Source organism: Rosa chinensis, chromosome 1 (genome assembly GCF_002994745.2).
Source record: "Rosa chinensis cultivar Old Blush chromosome 1, RchiOBHm-V2, whole genome shotgun sequence".
In the NCBI taxonomy this organism is placed as follows: domain Eukaryota; kingdom Viridiplantae; phylum Streptophyta; class Magnoliopsida; order Rosales; family Rosaceae; genus Rosa; species Rosa chinensis.
Genome location: NC_037088.1, coordinates 41,659,503 through 41,677,217, shown reverse-complemented (window position 1 = coordinate 41,677,217; position 17,715 = coordinate 41,659,503). Strand labels below are relative to the sequence as shown.

The following is a 17,715-nucleotide window of genomic DNA, read 5'->3' as shown; positions in this document are numbered from 1 at the left end:
TTTTCATTTTTTCATAATGGTGCCTATGAGTTTAGAAAACTAAAAATGAAAAGAGAGTGAAACTGTTGGAACTGGCATTTGATATAATGGTTAAGAAATTAGTGTGTATTTAACTCGTCAAACTGCTAAAGAAGATGGATCAAATATGCTCGGCTTGGTATAGTTCGAATAGCAACATTTTCACTGATAAATGCGATTTATAAGTTGAATAAAATTAACATTAAAAATTCACTTATGCTGAGTCAATCTTCGCCATAGTACAAACATACGTTTATAATCACTACAGAAATTAAATTTTATTTTAGATAAATAATACACTTTTTAGAGTCGAATGACGTCGGTTCAAGTTTTTATTGTTTTTAATTATGCAACAAATGTGAATCGAATGGAGGTGATCATTTTCAGTTGTGGGTCCAATAATTTCTGATAATATACCGACCTAGAGGTTAATCTTTAAAATAATAAAGGTTTTTTTTCTTTAATTTTAACAATATATATCTATCTATACTATTATTAAGAGAATAGAGTTTGCTCTCTATAACTGTTTTTTTTTTTACCAATTTGCCTCTTATATATTAAGATACCTTGAATCAGAAATAAACAATGCTGCAATAGGAATAGTAAAGTCAATTAATAAAATTAAATTTCAATTATATGTAGTGGACACATGGTGGGAATTTCTACCATTTTTAACTACCTACACCACACACTGAAGAAAAAAAAAAATATATATATATATATATATATATATCCCTGCACACGCTGTGTGTAGGCCACTGCTAGTCTAAAATAAATCTACTTGGATATGTTGGATTCACTATGCTCCAAATTTGGTTTGAGTGATTATTGGATTCTTGAAAAAAAAAATACTGAACCGATGTAAACCGATCACTAATGGATTGGTTACACCGTTACAGTTGTGGATAAAGAATTGGCAAACCAAGATGGTTGGATCGGTGAACAGTTTCACCAGAACTTTAGTCCAATTAATAATCTCCAGTTTTCGCTTCAAAGAAACAAAAAATAATAAATAAATAACAAGGTTACAATGGCCGCGCCCAAAGCGAAAGACGAAAGTAGTCAACTAATCCAAACTTCCATACGAGCCCATTTTCTCCAAAACAAGGCCCGTAACTCTAAACCCGACCCGATCAATAACCCCGTTTAGCCCCAGGTCTATGGTCCAACAAATTCGCCGGAAACCAAAAAAAGAAGAGGGAGCACAAGTTCTTTGCGTCTGCAATGGCGACGGAACCAGAGACTTCCGGTGAGGAAAAGCCAATCTTCGCGCCGACCGACTCCTTCAGCCACGGCACCCAAACCCTAGAGCAACCTGCAACGCCGTGGATCGACTACGCGATTGAGCAGGCTCGGGTTTACCAGAAAAACATCGAAGAGACCCTAAACTCCGCCCTCGAAGCTTCTAGATCACGCCTCTCCGAGATTCGGGCCACCGGCTCTGCTCATTTGAGCCAGACCATTGTAAGAACACGGATTCCCTCAATTCTCATTTTCTTTTACTTTTTAAACTGTTTGGTTTCATGAAGAAACAATTAGAACAATGTTTTTGAAGCTTGCAATTCTCCATTGCAGTGTCAGATAGTTACTGCAAGTTCAAATTTTTAATGTTAATTCTACAATTTTGCGGAAATTGAGTAAATTAAACATTATGTGTTTTTGTGTGTGATTCGGATGATTAGAGATACTCAGTGTTTCATGAATGCACATGAAGCACTTGTTTAGTTGGTTTATTCGGAGTTAATCAGCTTAAACTATAAGCATAATTGCTTTAGCAACCAAGTGAGGAAATTAATCCCTTCTTTTGTTAAGAAAATTATCATTCAAAAAGAGTGTTTAGTTATTTGAGCGGAATGTCTGAATGCAGGACTCATTGGAAGATGTCAAGTCTAGCTATGCTGATTATGAGGATATTTTACTTGCAAAGATTAAAGGTTAGTCCCAATATCTCGTCTTTCTTTGGAGGAAAAAAAAGAGGGTTGAATTGCCGGTCTCTTTTTTGTTTAGGTGTTAAATTAGGAGTTTATATCTTCACTTTGGTGCAGAGGGTGCTTCTGTTGCTGCTTCACATCCGGTGATTACTGGTGGAGTTGCTGCTGCTTTGGGGTTTACGGTTCTAAAAGGTATGATTCAAGTCCCTTAGCAGATTCTAACATATCATCTGTTTTTTGAAAGGTTGCTTGCATTCGAACATTTGTTGTGGAGACCATATAAACCTTGAAACATTTATATAGCACTTCTAATATTCTTTTTATCTCCTACTTATACATGAACTGCAAAACCTGCTCATATTCGAAAATATAGTTCAGGATTCCATCTTCGACTCCTAACTAATATCTTTGTAGATCTTGGAAAATCCTAGAATGCATTATCATTAACCCTAATTACCTTAATATTTGCAGGACCACGACGCTTCTTGTACTACAAAAGCTTACGCCTTTTCATGAGCGAGGAGGTAAGCATCGATGCTATTAAAGTTACATTCATTCAAATCTCTGTCATACATTCATTCACGAAGGCACTTAATGGGTTGGTGAATGCCTCTTTTTCTCCTGAACTTGTCAGAATTATTCGTAATAAGATATTGGCTACAATTGAAAAGGTTTTATCAATAAAATTTTCATTTATCCCTGTTTTATTGATAGCATAACCTCTTTTCATAGATAGAGTGGACGTTTATATTTAGTGCATCGTCTAGCTGGTAACAGTGACCAAAAATGAGTGTACTGTTTAATGGAACTTGATTAGTTCATGCATCAATTTTAAAGATCCAAAAGGCCAGCTAATCATGGTCACTCTTGATATAAGCGTGCATTCTTTGATGACTTCTACTGTTGTTGGCAGCAATACAGCATCTTTGCATCCAAGTGGAAAAATTGATTCATACATTTAATTCTAGTGGGAAAAGCAGAACAAGAAAATGATAAGGGACATAATCTCAAACATGAAAGCTATTATCCATTAGGTTGATACTGGATGCACTGAAGAATGGAAATTTCTTTGATGAAGTAGTTTCCTAGGACGAAATTACGATTGCTCAACTTTCTATTGTTTTAGATTGGAAAGCAGTTGTCTTTTAGGGGTTCTAGATTGATTAGGCTGGTTTGGTGGCAGTTGAGGTTTTGTGTTTGCCATCTCTCTGCATTTTGTAGTTTTATTGTTTTACTCTTTGTGTGTCATGCTTTATGATTTAATCAATAAAAGGTGTTTCTTTTCAAATCATGCTTTAAAGCTAGATGTGAATCAAGTGAAAATGGATACAAATAAGAAAATGATGATGTGTTTCCTAACATGACAACCTTTAACTAGACAGCTCAATGCAACTTAATTAGTTAGTGTTAATTAGGTTGACTTGACTCTCTCTCTCTCTCTCTCTCTCTCTCTCTCTCTCGTGGTTAAACCAACTTTCTCTTGCAACAAAATTTTAATAGAAACAAAAATTCCCCAATGTAATATTATATTGTAGTAGTGTCAGAGCTCCTCTTAAGAATGCTATCTCTGAATGAAATGAAAGTCTATTTTATATACTTTCAAACAAAGCTGTAACTATCAAATGACTAATAAGAAAAACAATAAAAATTATGTTGTGATATTCTTTATTGTCAACTTTAAAGTTGGACCTTCCTCCCTAATGGTTGGATTAAAAAAAGATGGAAAAGGTTCTGTAGAATAGAGTATTGTTCTGAAGTGGACCATCCGTCAATCAAGGTCTAAACTTTGTAGCTACAGTTTCAATGAAAATTAATTGAATTTTTGTGTCATGATCCTTACTAAAGTTAATAGGCAATGCTTGTGCAACATATATTAAATACATTGATGATCTGCATGTATGTTATTCTTTGGATGCTGTTGTCTCAGCAGTTGAGAAGTTGTACATCTAGATCTTATTTGCTTGATATTCCTAGTTGAGATTGTGTATTTATTGTGTTTATATATTATAGTGCTTCTTGTTGCCAGCAGATCCTGCATAGTTATCATATCATTTGTGGATATTCTACTGATCATTTGTTTCTGGGTGCAGTCCTTACTTTCTAGAGCTGATGCTAAAGTGAAGGAGTTGCGACATTCAATTGATGTTCTAAAGGCTGAAAGTGAACAATTAGAGGTAATCTCTCTCTCTCTCTCTCTCTCTCTCTCTCTCATTTTTAATCTCGATTGATGATCGTGACCGAATTTGTTGATTGATGTGTTTGTTTTGGCTTTTCTCTGTTGATTCTAAGTGACTCATGGAGGCAATATCTTCACTTGAAAAAAAAAAAAAAAAAAAAAACCAACATTTTATTGGAAAAACAGCAGTTACATTGACATGGAGAAAATCCCAGATGATTTTTGTTTAGGTTTATGGTGGGCTTAAAATAATAGGAATTTCAACTAGTAACTGGCTAACCGCAGGATATTTTAGAACTCAGAAGCCTTAGAGTTGCTGTATTTTCAGAGAACTTAGAGAAATAGAGTCAGGGGAGCAAAGGAGAGAGGATAAGGTCGGGATGGAGATAACAAGGACCACTACTTGAATAATAGCAAACTCATATATTCAAATCTTTCTTTGGAGGTAGAGGGTCAGAGGCTTGGATGTGGAGGAAATGTTGGCTATGTTTATTTACTGGTCTTCTCTATGGGCTTCTGTTTCAGATGCTTTTAGTGGGTTGGTCTTTCTTATATTCAGTTAGATTGGAAGGCTTCTTAGAAGCTTCCTAGTTCTTAGCTTGGGTGCGTTGCAATGTGTTTTTATTGTACAGATGCTTAAGAGTGGACTACTGCTGCTTTTTTTTTTTTTGGGGGTACTGTTTTATCTATAAAAAGGTTTCTAATTTGCCCTGTACTGTAAACAGCCTCTCCACTTCGTGACTTGTGACACAAGTACACATAGATTCAACAGTAACATTTTTATTTCCAAAAATAAATAAGAGGCGTCGCTATTCTTCAGTATGGAATTTTGGAATGTAAGGTTGTCACTGGCTGAATGGGCATCAAATACGACTTGAGAGGGGCCAAAATTTTGTGTACAGTTCATCACTTCATTGTTTTATATGTCACTTATGTTGGTGCTCTCTTGCCTACTATTACTCTGATGGTGTTTTAAAGCCTGCTTGATTGATCATGTTTAAATGAGCAAGCACTCCTGGGAATCCAACTCATGGTATAGTTACTATTTTCAGAAGAGGGCATCAAATGCTGAAAAAGAATTCATACGGGGGAGGAAAAAACTCAGGTATGCTCTTATAAAATGGTAGCAGTTTATAATTCACTCTACTTTCCATTGCACTTACTTTTCATGTTCAAAATGACAGACAAACGGGGAAGCTAATTCAAAGTGCGATTGGAACAGGTTATAAGATTGAAAGACAAGCAAGAGGTATGCAAATACATGAACTCTTTGTTGACATTAATCAGTTAAGACTGGAGTAAAATGAATACTTCAGTTGCTTATGCCTTGCTCTTATATCAGGTTTAAAAGATATTATAGGAGAACTTCCTAGAAGTGAAGCATCTATGTTCCGGGACCAAGTAAGTTCTTTCTTCCGTAGAAGTCAAAAGATCAAAGCACCTGAACTCAAGACCACTAATAAAAATGACCTCAGTCAACTTTGAAAGTTCACTAGCAATAGAGGCAGCAAGCAAGAAGAAAAAAAATTCCTGGTTTTATTCTGATGCACGGACTTGTAAATGACATGCACACTTTTGCTTCTCGCTTGCAGGTTACAAAATTGGCTAAAGAGGTAGAGCAAGAAAGGACTGCCTTATCAAAGGAGGTCACAAAAATTAGCAATCATGGGATCTCAGTTTGAGAATTGTTTCACTGATATTCCCTCATTTATGAAACACCTGAACCAAGTGCCAATAATTGAACTAAATGCAGTACTTGGAAAATTTTGTTCATAAGTTTTGTAGAAGGCGATTTCGCTTACCAACAGAGAGTGTCGGTCTCAATCTTCACCCTTGGCAGGAGATGCCTTACAGTGAATGTTTGAGTTCTGTTAAAAGTTCCCACCTGTGGTCATTAGCTGCAGATTCTCTGCCTTGTTCGGTATTGTCATTTATACCTTGGAGCCGTGATTATGTCTCTTCACTATTACCAAATTGCTTTCAGGAAGTATAATCCAACAGCTCAAGTTATGCTTACTTTTATCTAGTTATGTCAGTGCCCTTCCCCGTTATTATCACTGCTGTATCCTAGATCAAAATTTAAATACAATCAAGTTGTGGTCATTGGGTTTACACATATTCCATTTGTTTTTTCACAATTTGATTGTCCCGGTTACAGAATGCCATTGGTTTGGTTTGTCAATTAGTTCTGAAGCAACCTAAACAAGTTGCCAAAGACTAAAGAGTTAACACCATGAAGAGCCTGTCAATTGTTGCAACAGTAGCTTAAGAAGATTTCAATTAGACAGCTCTTGAAATAAGTTGTTATCATGCCGAAGCCTTCCCAGTTTGAAACAATCCCTTAACATCAATTGCATTGTAGTGCGATCATGAGCAAAATGATTCGCTAGTCTTTTCCAAAAGACTTTGAAATCGGAGATCAAACAAATTATTAAGTGATTGAAGACAAGAAATGCGTGGCTATATTGCATTAAAGCGTTGCCGTCTTAAGCCTTAATTACCTGATCAAAATCCAATACAAAAGACTCGATTCCATGAATATCCCAAACAGAGTAATAGGATGTAGAGAAGGCCGTCGCGTCCGCCGGAGAGTTGGCCAGCCGGCGGCAGAAACGTGCCATTGTACGATTGTCGTGCAGACCCGTTCACCAGCCATCAGTGGCAGAATCTGCAAGTCACTGAAACAAAGGATAGGTTAGGCCCATCAATTTGTTGTTCATTTGATAGGTCAGAGTGATTTATTTCTAAACATCGTGATATGCTGATCAGTTTTCTCATGCGTTTTTTTCTTGTTACCCTTTAAACTCATCATTCTCATTGATCTCATCATAATAGCCTATTAGGTTTGATTTACATCGACCTCTAAATAGAATCAACTTCTGCATATTGATTAGTTCTGCTTGTTGTTCAATTTTGTTTACCATATTGCATCTATTATAATGAATTGAGATGTGCAAAAGTCAACACCGTGAAGCTTGCAATCACACAACTCCTAATTCAACAAGATACTGTATATATATAATGGGTGCGGCTATTGCCACCCTACCATTTTCTTTGTTCACCATACTTGCTCATTACACCCTACATTTTAATTTCAATTATTAAATTTACTTATTTAACCCATTTCTCTTTTCAAGAATATCCTTATATGACATGAGTTTTTCTATTGGAACCTCTAAATTTGCTCACTTGACCTCTATGCTTTTTACACCTCTTATCAAATTTTTAAATACTAAATTTACTCACTAAACCTCACTAAACTTCCTCAAATAACCTCAATCATATAATTTGCAAACAAATTGTTATCTTTAAAATAAAAAAGTTAGTCATTTCAATGATTTAATCACTCTATAAATCTTAACTAAATATACATTTCTTAATCAAACTTGGGTTTCAAAAATTAATGTCTAATCAATAAGAAAATGCCATGAACTATTCTTTTTTTTTTAATAATTTTTTTTCTATTTTAGCTGTGCAAAAAAAAAAATGAAGAAATCATTTTTTTATTCTAAAAAAAAATCATTTGTTTTTAATTTTTTTTTCTCTATTTTTTGTACCACATGATTAATTATTTAAATATTTTTAGTTTTTTTTTTCTAAACTACTATTTTTTTTTTTTTTTGCAAATATAATTGGTTGACTTAGATTTAGGTCATAAATCATAAACTCACCAATATGCATTCAACATATATATCTTACATTTTTATGTTATATGATCTTAATCATATTTTTAATTCTTATTAAATATATATGAATAGTTTAATGAGTATGTAGTGAAATTGGAAAATGAAAATAGATAAGGAAAATAATAAGAAATACAATCTAATATTATTGAATTGGAAAGTCTACATAAAATAAATATAATATTTTTTAGTATAATTATTATCCTTAATAGTCATTTTATAGTAGGTTATATATGTCATTTAATAATTCATAATAGAGTGAGGTCAAGTGAGCAAATTTAGAGGTCCCAATAGAAACTCTCATATGACATATCCAATTAGAAAATAAATATTTTTAATAAAAATCTATCATTTAATTTATACTCATAAAAAATTTAAAATTTATTAAAGTTTCCTAATAAAATCATAATCTAATTTACTCCCATTTTTTAAATTTTTTCTTTCAATTTCAATGTTTTTTTTTTTTTTTTTTTGGATCAAGAACTTCAATGTTCTCTATTTCAATCTATGTAAAAAGATTAGTAAATTTACAACTATGATCAATGAAGAAGAGAATGATTTTTTTTTTCTTCCTGTTTTAAATTTTTACTTTCAGTGTTCACAAAGAATATTGTAGAGATTTTGATGAAGTTAAAGGCAATGATTTTGTGAATTGAATAATGAATTAACGATGAAGAGGCATAAAAAGACAAAGAAATAGTAATAAATTCAAATTTGGGTTAAGAACATAAAGATTAATGTTATTCAAATTAATTACTTATATATTTATTTTTTCTTACATATTTGGATTTTAGAAAATTAGTGTACTTATTAGTCATTTTGCACTTGGGTAATATAGTCTTTCAATAATTCAAATGTTTGCAGGGTGAACTAAGAAAATAGTAGGGTGGCAATAGCCGCACCCATATATACTTTATTATGAAAATTTATATACTTTATTATGAATAACTTCTACAGATTTCCTAAGATGTACAAAATATAAAAAAAACAAAAACAAATGCAGCCCAAACACAAAACAAAATAATAAATTATTGTCTCTTCAATGCTCAAATATCTTCTAATAGAAATTGACTCAAATAAATGATTGTTAGTCTGTCTAGCGAGTTTGTTCTCATTCCTAATCTCCCAACAACATAAATATACAATATAGATCACTTGAAATTTATGGTTAATTATTCTAATCAATTTTGTTTTCGTCGATTAACATATATTGTAGCAATATCGGTCAATGTCTTGATCTATAATCAATCAATTGAAATTCAATTGTTCAATCTTTTTTTGAACCATAAGATAAATTCAAATTAATGAGAATAATTAATTAATAAAATAAAATTTAGTATGGTTTAAGGTCTTAGGGTTAGACCACAATATTTGAGTTTTAGAGTTTCATAAATCATTTTTATTGCTATTAGGGTTCAAAGTATCACAATTGAAAAAAAAAAAAAAAAAAATCACATTCAACAACTACAATGAACATGTTGGGTATCAAAAAAGGTTGATATCATAAAAGATTAGAGAAAAGACAAAAAATTAAAAAAAAGAGATGATGAAGGACAAACTTCTTCGTGCGTAGAGAGAAGAACTTTGATAGTTTTTTTTTTTTTTTTTTTTTTTAAGAGGAAATTTTGATAGACTTTTTGAAATCTTTGGTCTGGAGGCTGGAAAATTATTGGAGTTTGGTATGTATAGTTAACACTTCAAAGTCCATGATTTTCTAATGGGTCTTTCTAAATGTACCCAGCAAATTTCTATGTAGACCCAGCAAATTTATTTGTTTATAAATATTTCTAATTAAACCACCTAAATTCCCATACTAACCTTTTCTTGTACCCAGCTAAAGAATTAATGATCATAATATTTATTCAATATATACGAAGTTCAGACTATAAGAAATTCTTTTAAATCACTTAAAAATCCAGTCTAATATTTCCCAGTCTTTGCCCTCCCTCTCGTTGAAATTATATCAAGCCATTGTTACTGGTGGTGTCTGATTCCTTATTAAGCTTTCAATAAGCTGCAACTCGATCAATATATTTCCTAGCATAATGCTTCTTCAGTTTTCGCCTTGCATTTCCAAAACTCAAGTATGTCATGTAAATTATAATCATCAGCTCCTGAATTTCATAAATAGCCCAAGTTGTGTAACAATAAGCTGTGCATTGTCGAATCATCAAGTTGAATTGGGTGTAGTAGGGATACAGAATACAGGCATTTCATGCTACTTTTGCACCAGAAATAAAAATGCATGACTCACTCACCAGTACTGGTTATGCAATACAAATGCGTCAGTTGCCATTTTCTTCCCGTCATCATTGCGGTTCCAGTGGTAAAGTGTATGTGTCCGGTTATGAATCTCCAGTGTCGAATGCCCATAGCTCGCTTCTCGGAATGCAGAATATTCTGGTTGTGGATCTCTAAACCTATAGAAACCATGTAACAGTACTTATTAGACAAGAATTAGAGTGCTATACGAGAACTTCATAAAGAGTGATCAAGTAATCATGGTGACGTTTGCCTCATCTTTACTTATTAGAGCAAACATGAACTGTAATTAAAGAACTATAACTAGCTTACCTTCCAGCAAGACCTTCTTGGTTCCCTCCATCTCCAACAGTTATGTAGACAGGAGCCGACTTGTCTGGTATGAAGTACTGGTAACCACTTGTTACGTTGTAGTGTATATTTGAGATTCTATACTGTAAAGAATGGAAAGAAAAAAAGAACATGAATCTCATTCATTATGAAGATGAATAGATTATTTGACCCCAAAAAAGATTGTACATTAAGATGACTGGAAAATAAGGGTAAAGAAAGCATACTGGTCTTTCATATGCACGGACATGGCCAACAAACACTACATCAACTCTGTAATGAACAAACCGACTCTCACCTCCTACTTCTTCGATTGCCAAGAAATCTGATCGTAGCATGAAATAAATTAGATTAATTTGATTGACAATTTAACAATATAACAATATAGTTGAATTGGGTGTAGTAGGCCGCCGCCGATGGATTCCTCAAGACTTCGCTGCCAAACGTGGCCTTTGTTTCTTTGCTGGTTACAAGATAAGGGCAGTTTGGGAAATTAAGTGTTTTAATTAAAAATATTTATAAACAAATAAATTTGCTGGGTCTACATAGAAATTTGCTGGGTACATTTAGAAAGACCCTTTTCTAATTCCATAAGTATGAATCATATTTTGAATACCTCTGTACTTTTATTCATTTTTAAAAGTCCTAATTGAATACCCCTAGATTTTGGTGGAATTCATGAAGTCTTTAAAAATCCTAATTGAATACCTCAAGACTTTCATGGACTGTTAAAAATATATATTGAATACACCAAGACTTTTAAATTCCATAGATTTCTTTTAAAAGTTCCACTAATTCTATATACAATACATTGTTTGAACTCTGAAGCAATTGAAATGATCAAAGCTTTTGCAGTTGACTTTTGAATTTTTATGGCTTTATTTAAGTTTAGGCCTTTGCAGCTTCATGTCACATCGTTGTTTTTATTATTATTCTATGATACAAGTAAAGTCTCTTCTCATTTGCTTGACTGAATCAAAGAAATGCCATGTATATGTATGCAAACTGATAGAACCCGAATTCTCAAATCCTTCAATTTTCACTTGAAAAGCCAGCTGAGGTGATTAATTCATTCACTGATGGCTCCTGTTAGAATTCAAGAACCCTCCTCTACCAATGCGTCTCCTTTACCATGTAGTTATCATGTGTTCTTGAGTTTTAGAGGCCAAGACACTCGAAAGACATTCACTGACCACCTCTATACAGCTCTGGTCAATGCTGGATTTCGCACTTTCCGAGATGATGACGAACTGGAAAGAGGCCAAGATATAAAGCCAGAGCTAGAGAAAGCTATCCAACTGTCACGAAGTTCTGTCATTGTGTTTTCTAAAGACTACACATCTTCTGTATGGTGTCTGGACGAGCTTGTCAGGATTCTTGAACGCAAGAGGACCTCCGATCATGTTGTGTTACCAGTGTTCTACGATATTGATCCATCCCATGTGAGGAAACAGACTGGAAGTGTCGGAAAAGCACTTGCCAGACATGGAAAAAAGCAATCACCGGAGAAGTTGCATAGATGGAGGACAGCACTTAAAGAAGTTGCAGATCTAGCAGGCATGGTGCTACAAAATCAAAGTGATGGGTATGTGATTCTATTACAGTTTGTTTTTTTTAGCCAGATAATTCCATTACAACTAAAAACTTTGTCAACATTTCATTTTACCATGTTATCATTTCCACATAAGATTTTATAATCAAATATCCTGAAGTGTAGCCATAGCATGTTTGATTGAATTCAGTTTCATTGCAAATTCTAGGCACGAGTCAAAGTTTATCAAGAAAATTGTTGAAGTGATTGAGGAGAAATTATGTCGCATACCCTTAAGTGTTGACCCTTATCTGGTCGGAATCCAATATTGGGTTGAAAGCATTAATTCATGGTTACAAGATGGATCATCTGATGTTGGCATACTTGGCATTTATGGAATTGGTGGGATAGGAAAGACAACCATTGCACAAGTTGTATATAATTCAAGTTTCAAAAAATTTGAAGGTAGCAGTTTCCTTGAAAATATCAGAGAAACTTCTGAACAATACAATGGCTTAGTTAGAATACAAAAACAGCTTCTTTATGATCTTTCAAATCGAACAGGTGTGGAAATACATATGGTTGCTGAGGGAATAAATCGGATCAAAGATGTCATAGGCTCTAAAAAAGTTCTTCTTGTTCTAGATGATGTGGATCATAGGGATCAATTACAAGCAATATTTAGCATGCGAAATTGCTTTTGTCCAGGAAGTAAAATCATTATAACGACTAGACATCCAGGGCTGCTAAAGCTTTATAATGATGTTAAGGAGTATTGCATTGGAACTCTAGATAGTGATGAATCATTGAAACTCTTCTGTTGGTACGCTTTTGGACAGAACCATCCAATTGATGCCTACATCGAACTTTCGAAAAGGGTCGTACACCACATAGGAGGACTTCCATTAGCTCTGAAAACTTTGGGTTCTTCTTTGACAGGGCAAAGTGTAGATGTATGGGAAAGTCAACTACAGAAGTTGGAAACTTTTCCAAACACTGATATCCTAAAGAAACTGAGGATGAGCTATGATGCCTTACCAGATGACCATGACAAAAATGTATTTCTCCATATTGCATGTTACTTTATTGGAAAGGAAAAGCATGTGATCATCAAGATACTAGATGGATGCGGTTTCTCCTCAATTGTTGGCATTCAAAATCTCATTGATAGATGTTTGCTAACAATTGATGGATACAATCATGAGGTGAATATGCATCAAATGATTCGTGATATGGGAAGAGAAATTGTTCGCCTAGAATGTGCAAAGTATCCAGAGAAACGTAGTAGGTTATGGTATCATGAAGATTCTCTCAATGTGTTGAGAGAAAAGAATGTAAGAAGCATGCTCATCTTAAACCTCTATTTTTGTTTATATCTTCTTCTTTTTTTGGTGCATTATAATTTTGGGTTTTTAATTTTTTTATCAGGGTTCTGAAACAATTGAAGGTCTTGCTCTGAATATGCATATGGACACTGCAGACAATGCTTCAAGAATTTCAGATATGGAAGTCTTGGAAACAAATGCATTTACAAGCATGCACAGACTACAATTACTCCAACTTTTTGGTGTACAACTGAATGGAGGTTATGAGGACTTTCCTAAACACTTGAGATGGTTGTGTTGGCTTCAATTCCCTTTACACTCCATACCCAGTCATTTTGTTTTAGAGAACCTGGTTGTTCTTGAAATGCAGAATAGCAGCTTGAGACAAGTCTGGAAGGGAACAAAGGTATGTTCCTTCACTATTTTCCTTTTTTCTTGTCAAGGTTTTAGATTATTTGTATTGCATGTGGAAAGATGAATAACTCCCCACTTTGGTTTGCTTGCTTGCTCTTTTTTCTTATTTCACAGCATCTTCCATCACTGAAGATCCTTGATCTCAGCCATTCTAGTGACCTTACGGAAACTGGTGACTTCTCATTGGTTCCAAATCTAGAGAGACTGTTTCTTGAAGATTGCAGAAATTTGGTTCATGTCCACAAATCCATTGGGAAGCTAAAGAAACTTGTTTACTTGAATATGAAAAAATGCCAAAAAATTGAAAAGCTTCCGAAGGACATTTTGCTGAAATCACTTGAAACACTTACTTTGTCCGGTTGCTCAAATCTTTATGAGTTTCCAATGGAAATGAGGAATATGATATCTCTGAAAGTTCTTGAAGCCGATGAAGTTCCAATAAATCGAATACTCGCTGGGGAGCTCAAGTCATGGCCACCAATAGATAAACTTATTGATAATTTTTGGGCTTCTTTTCCCTGCACTTTAGTTGAGTTGAGTCTTGCAGACTGCAAACTTTCTGTTGATGCTTTTCCTAGGGATTTTGGTAACTTATCCTCACTGAAGAAACTGTATCTATGTGAGAATCCAATTTGTAGCTTACCTGATTGTATCAGAGGCCTTGGAGGGCTAGATTACCTTGGATTTTCGCGGTGTGTATATCTCAAATCACTTGTAGGGTTACCAAGAGTGAGCAGAGAACTGTTTACCGACGGTTGTGTATCATTGAAAAGGATTACTTTTCAATCGATTTCATGCTTACCAAAGAGTATATCTGCGTATTGTTGGAAGTCCAATGTAGTTGAGATTGGTTACTGGTACAAGTTAGTACCTATTGGATTCGTTGACATAGAAATGATCAAGCTTTTGGGCTTGTCCCACTTGAAATCCATTGAACCCATTTTATTGTCCATCCCTGCAGGACACAGCTCTTCAAATCACCTAATGCTTCCCATCCAGGTCGGTCTCTCTCTCTCTCTCTCTCTCTCATTATTGTATGCAAGAGTAAAGATTTTCTGTAGTATTAATGTTTGCAAAGCTATATCTGTAGGGACTGTATGAGTATGATATATTCAGCACATTTTTTTATGGAAATGAGGACGAGGTTCCAGGGCAGTTCAGTAATAGATTTGTGGGATCATCCTCAAAATCTTTTATAGTGCCTAATCTCAGGATCCGAGGCTTGAACATCTTCTCTGTCTATAAAAGTTCACATAACTATTCACCTCAGGATGTATTAATTACCGAAATCAACAATAAGAGCAAGCGTCTGAAGTGGATCTATGGGCCTTCATGCTATGGCATTCCAACTGAAGAAAATAATGTGATATGGTTAAGCCACTGGAAGTTGAGGAATCAGTTGGAAGCTGGCGACGAAGTCACTGTTTCAGTACATATGGGTACGCGGTATAGTTGCCTTGAGATAAAAGAGTGGGGATTCGAGATTGTGCATGAGGCAGAAGACCACCAACACATCACCGCAACAGATGCAAATCTTAATGAGGACGACATTCTTTTGTTAGAAGCCTATCAGGTGGTGCCAGGAACATACTTCCTCCGTGGTGGACCTATGGAATTCAATAGGAGAAATTTTAATCTTTGGTGTCCTTATGAACAATATGCCAAGTACATAGAAAAAGGTGCGTTGTTACTGATCATATATATGTAGTTAGCATCATTTTTTTTTTAGAAGAAACAGAAATTTTATTAACAAATAAATTTGTCTATTAGAGAACAAGAAAGAATGTCCTCAGAACCTAAAATTAATTTCAGAACGAGTACAACTACACTAATTATGTCTCTGCAGCTTTCCAATCTAGCAATTAATAAGGCTGAAAGGGAGTAATTTCACTCCAACTATGTACTATGTAGTTAGCATCATTGTGTTGATCTATATATTCGTGACCTTTCTGATATTTGGATGTTTTATAGAGACACAATGGAGGGAGATTCACGAAATGCTTCTCTTGTTAACAATTAAAGCAGCGAGAGACGGCACTAACAGCTGCGGTTGCAGAGAAGGCAAGATCGCCAGAGCCAAGAAGGTCATCATTGGGGTTGTCGCACTCGCTCCAATCACTCACTTCTGTGTTTTTCTTTTCATAGTTTATCAACTTACATATATTTGGACTCTACATGGATTGATGCAACGGTAGCTTAAGAAGATTTCAATTAGACAGCCCTTGAAATAATTTGCTAGTTGCTACCATGCCAAGCCTTCCCATTCTGAAACAATTTCTTAACTTCCAATTGCATTGTAGTGCATTAAGCATGAGCAAAATCGTTCATCAGTCTTTTCCAAAAGACTGAAAAATCGGAGATCAAATCAAGTGACTGAAGACAAGAAGTGAGCTTATTGCTTTAAACCGTTGATCAAAATCCAAAATCACTGTAGAGAAGACTTGGTTCCATGAATATCCAAACAGAGTATTACGATGCAGAGAAAGCCGTCGCGTCCACCGGAGAGTTGGCTCGCGGCAAAAACGTGTCGTTGTACGATTGTAGTATAGACCTGTTCACCAGCCATGAGTGGCATAATCTGCAAGTCATTAAAACAAAGGATAGGTTAGGCCATCAATTTGTTGTAATTCATTTGATAGGGCAGAGTGTTTCATTTCCAAACATCATGATATGCTGATCAGTTTCCTCATGCATGCTTTCTTGTTGGATTGAGCTCCTCTACGTGTGTAAATTTCATAAAATTTAGGTCAGATAGTTGCCACATCATCTAATGTCATATTTAGATGCTTTCTTTCTCAAACCAACGTTAAAGTCCCCGACCGTTAACAATAACAAAAACCCTTTTGCTTCTAATTTGAACTGGGAGATCGTTCTTGATCCAGCATTCCAGCACCTCTTTGCACACCAACGTGGCCAATTAGAAAAGCCAGATATTGGCCAAAAGAATAAAAGCAATGCAATACTGAAACCTAAACAAGACCAATCAGTCAATTATGGATGTGTTTTGAGATTGAAATCTGAAGTGTCGTCTTCTCCGCAGTGACTAGATTGCAAACAAAGCTTGATCCTTTCTTGTTACCCATGCTCTTTGTTGAATATGATTTTCTTGTTACAAGACGTTACCAATAGAATTCAATGCTATAAATACAAATACTCAAAACTAATCTACAGTTACACAATCAGTTTTGATTGTGGAGAGGAAATCAATGTAGGAGAGTGATTTTCTCTAACACCCCCCTTCAAACTGGGTGGCTCGGGATGCACAAGTTTGGTACATAGGAGATTATGGCACTGCTTGTGAAGTGGTTTAGTAAGAAGATCAGCTGGTTAATCAACGGAAGGGACAAAATGAACCTGATGACTCCCAAGTGCTACCTTTTCACGAACAAAGTGATAAGTTAACTGGATGTGCTTGGTGCGAGCGTGGAAGACCGGATTAGAAGCCATGTATGTGGCAATTAGGTTATCACAGTAAAGCAAAATGGGGTACTGAATATGGACGCCAAGTTCATATAGTAAGAAGCCTAACCAAGTTGTCTCGGCACTGGAATGAGCAAGGAATCGATATTCAGATTCTGCACTGGAGCGAGCAATGGTAGGTTACTTTTTGGAACACCAAGAGACAAGGGTATTGCCAAAGTAAATGAGAGAGCCGGAACATGAACATAACAAACTGAGCCAAAGACTTTGAAATGCTTTACACTAGGCATCTCTCCAAACATCAGCTCATAAGGCGTCTTCATGTTATTTGGACTCAAAGGCAACCGATTGATTGTATAGGCTGCACACATAATACCCTCTGCCCATAAAGCCTTGGGTAAATTTTTGGCATGTAACCAACTTCTACATGTCTCTGTAAGATGCCTGATCTTCCTTTCGGCGATGCCATGCTGGGGGGGGGTCTCTGCACATGACAGCTCTCTTCTTATCCCAAACCGACGACAAAAAGTAAAGAATTCATCAGAAATAAACTTTCCCCCATTGTCGGTTCGCAACCGCTTAATTTTCAAGCCAAGAACACCTTCAACATTCTCTTTGAACTCTT

At 35.1% G+C, this 17,715-nt stretch overlaps 3 protein-coding genes across 3 annotated transcripts; 2 read left to right on the top strand and 1 right to left on the bottom strand.

Annotated features, from left to right (window-relative positions):
- Positions 1–1,177: 1,177 nt before the first annotated feature.
- On the top strand, positions 1,178–6,243 carry LOC112182056 (RGS1-HXK1-interacting protein 1). Its single transcript, XM_024320485.2, has 9 exons — positions 1,178–1,482; positions 1,886–1,952; positions 2,064–2,141; positions 2,421–2,473; positions 4,040–4,123; positions 5,178–5,230; positions 5,310–5,374; positions 5,468–5,526; positions 5,718–6,243. The coding sequence occupies exons 1-9, from the start codon at positions 1,243–1,245 to the stop codon at positions 5,805–5,807; spliced, it is 789 nt and encodes a 262-aa protein (XP_024176253.1). The 5' UTR covers positions 1,178–1,242; the 3' UTR covers positions 5,808–6,243.
- Positions 6,244–6,690: 447 nt separating this feature from the next.
- On the top strand, positions 6,691–15,918 carry LOC112188990 (disease resistance protein RUN1-like). Its single transcript, XM_024328247.2, has 7 exons — positions 6,691–6,819; positions 11,452–11,985; positions 12,161–13,265; positions 13,360–13,662; positions 13,785–14,669; positions 14,761–15,349; positions 15,642–15,918. The coding sequence occupies exons 2-7, from the start codon at positions 11,480–11,482 to the stop codon at positions 15,863–15,865; spliced, it is 3,612 nt and encodes a 1,203-aa protein (XP_024184015.1). The 5' UTR covers positions 6,691–6,819; positions 11,452–11,479; the 3' UTR covers positions 15,866–15,918.
- Positions 10,063–10,738, bottom strand: LOC112167046 (bifunctional purple acid phosphatase 26-like). The gene is made up of 3 exons (XM_024304002.2): positions 10,628–10,738; positions 10,383–10,504; positions 10,063–10,228 (listed from the first exon to the last, which is right to left on the bottom strand). The coding sequence occupies exons 1-3, from the start codon at positions 10,736–10,738 to the stop codon at positions 10,063–10,065; spliced, it is 399 nt and encodes a 132-aa protein (XP_024159770.1).
- Positions 15,919–17,715: the final 1,797 nt, after the last annotated feature.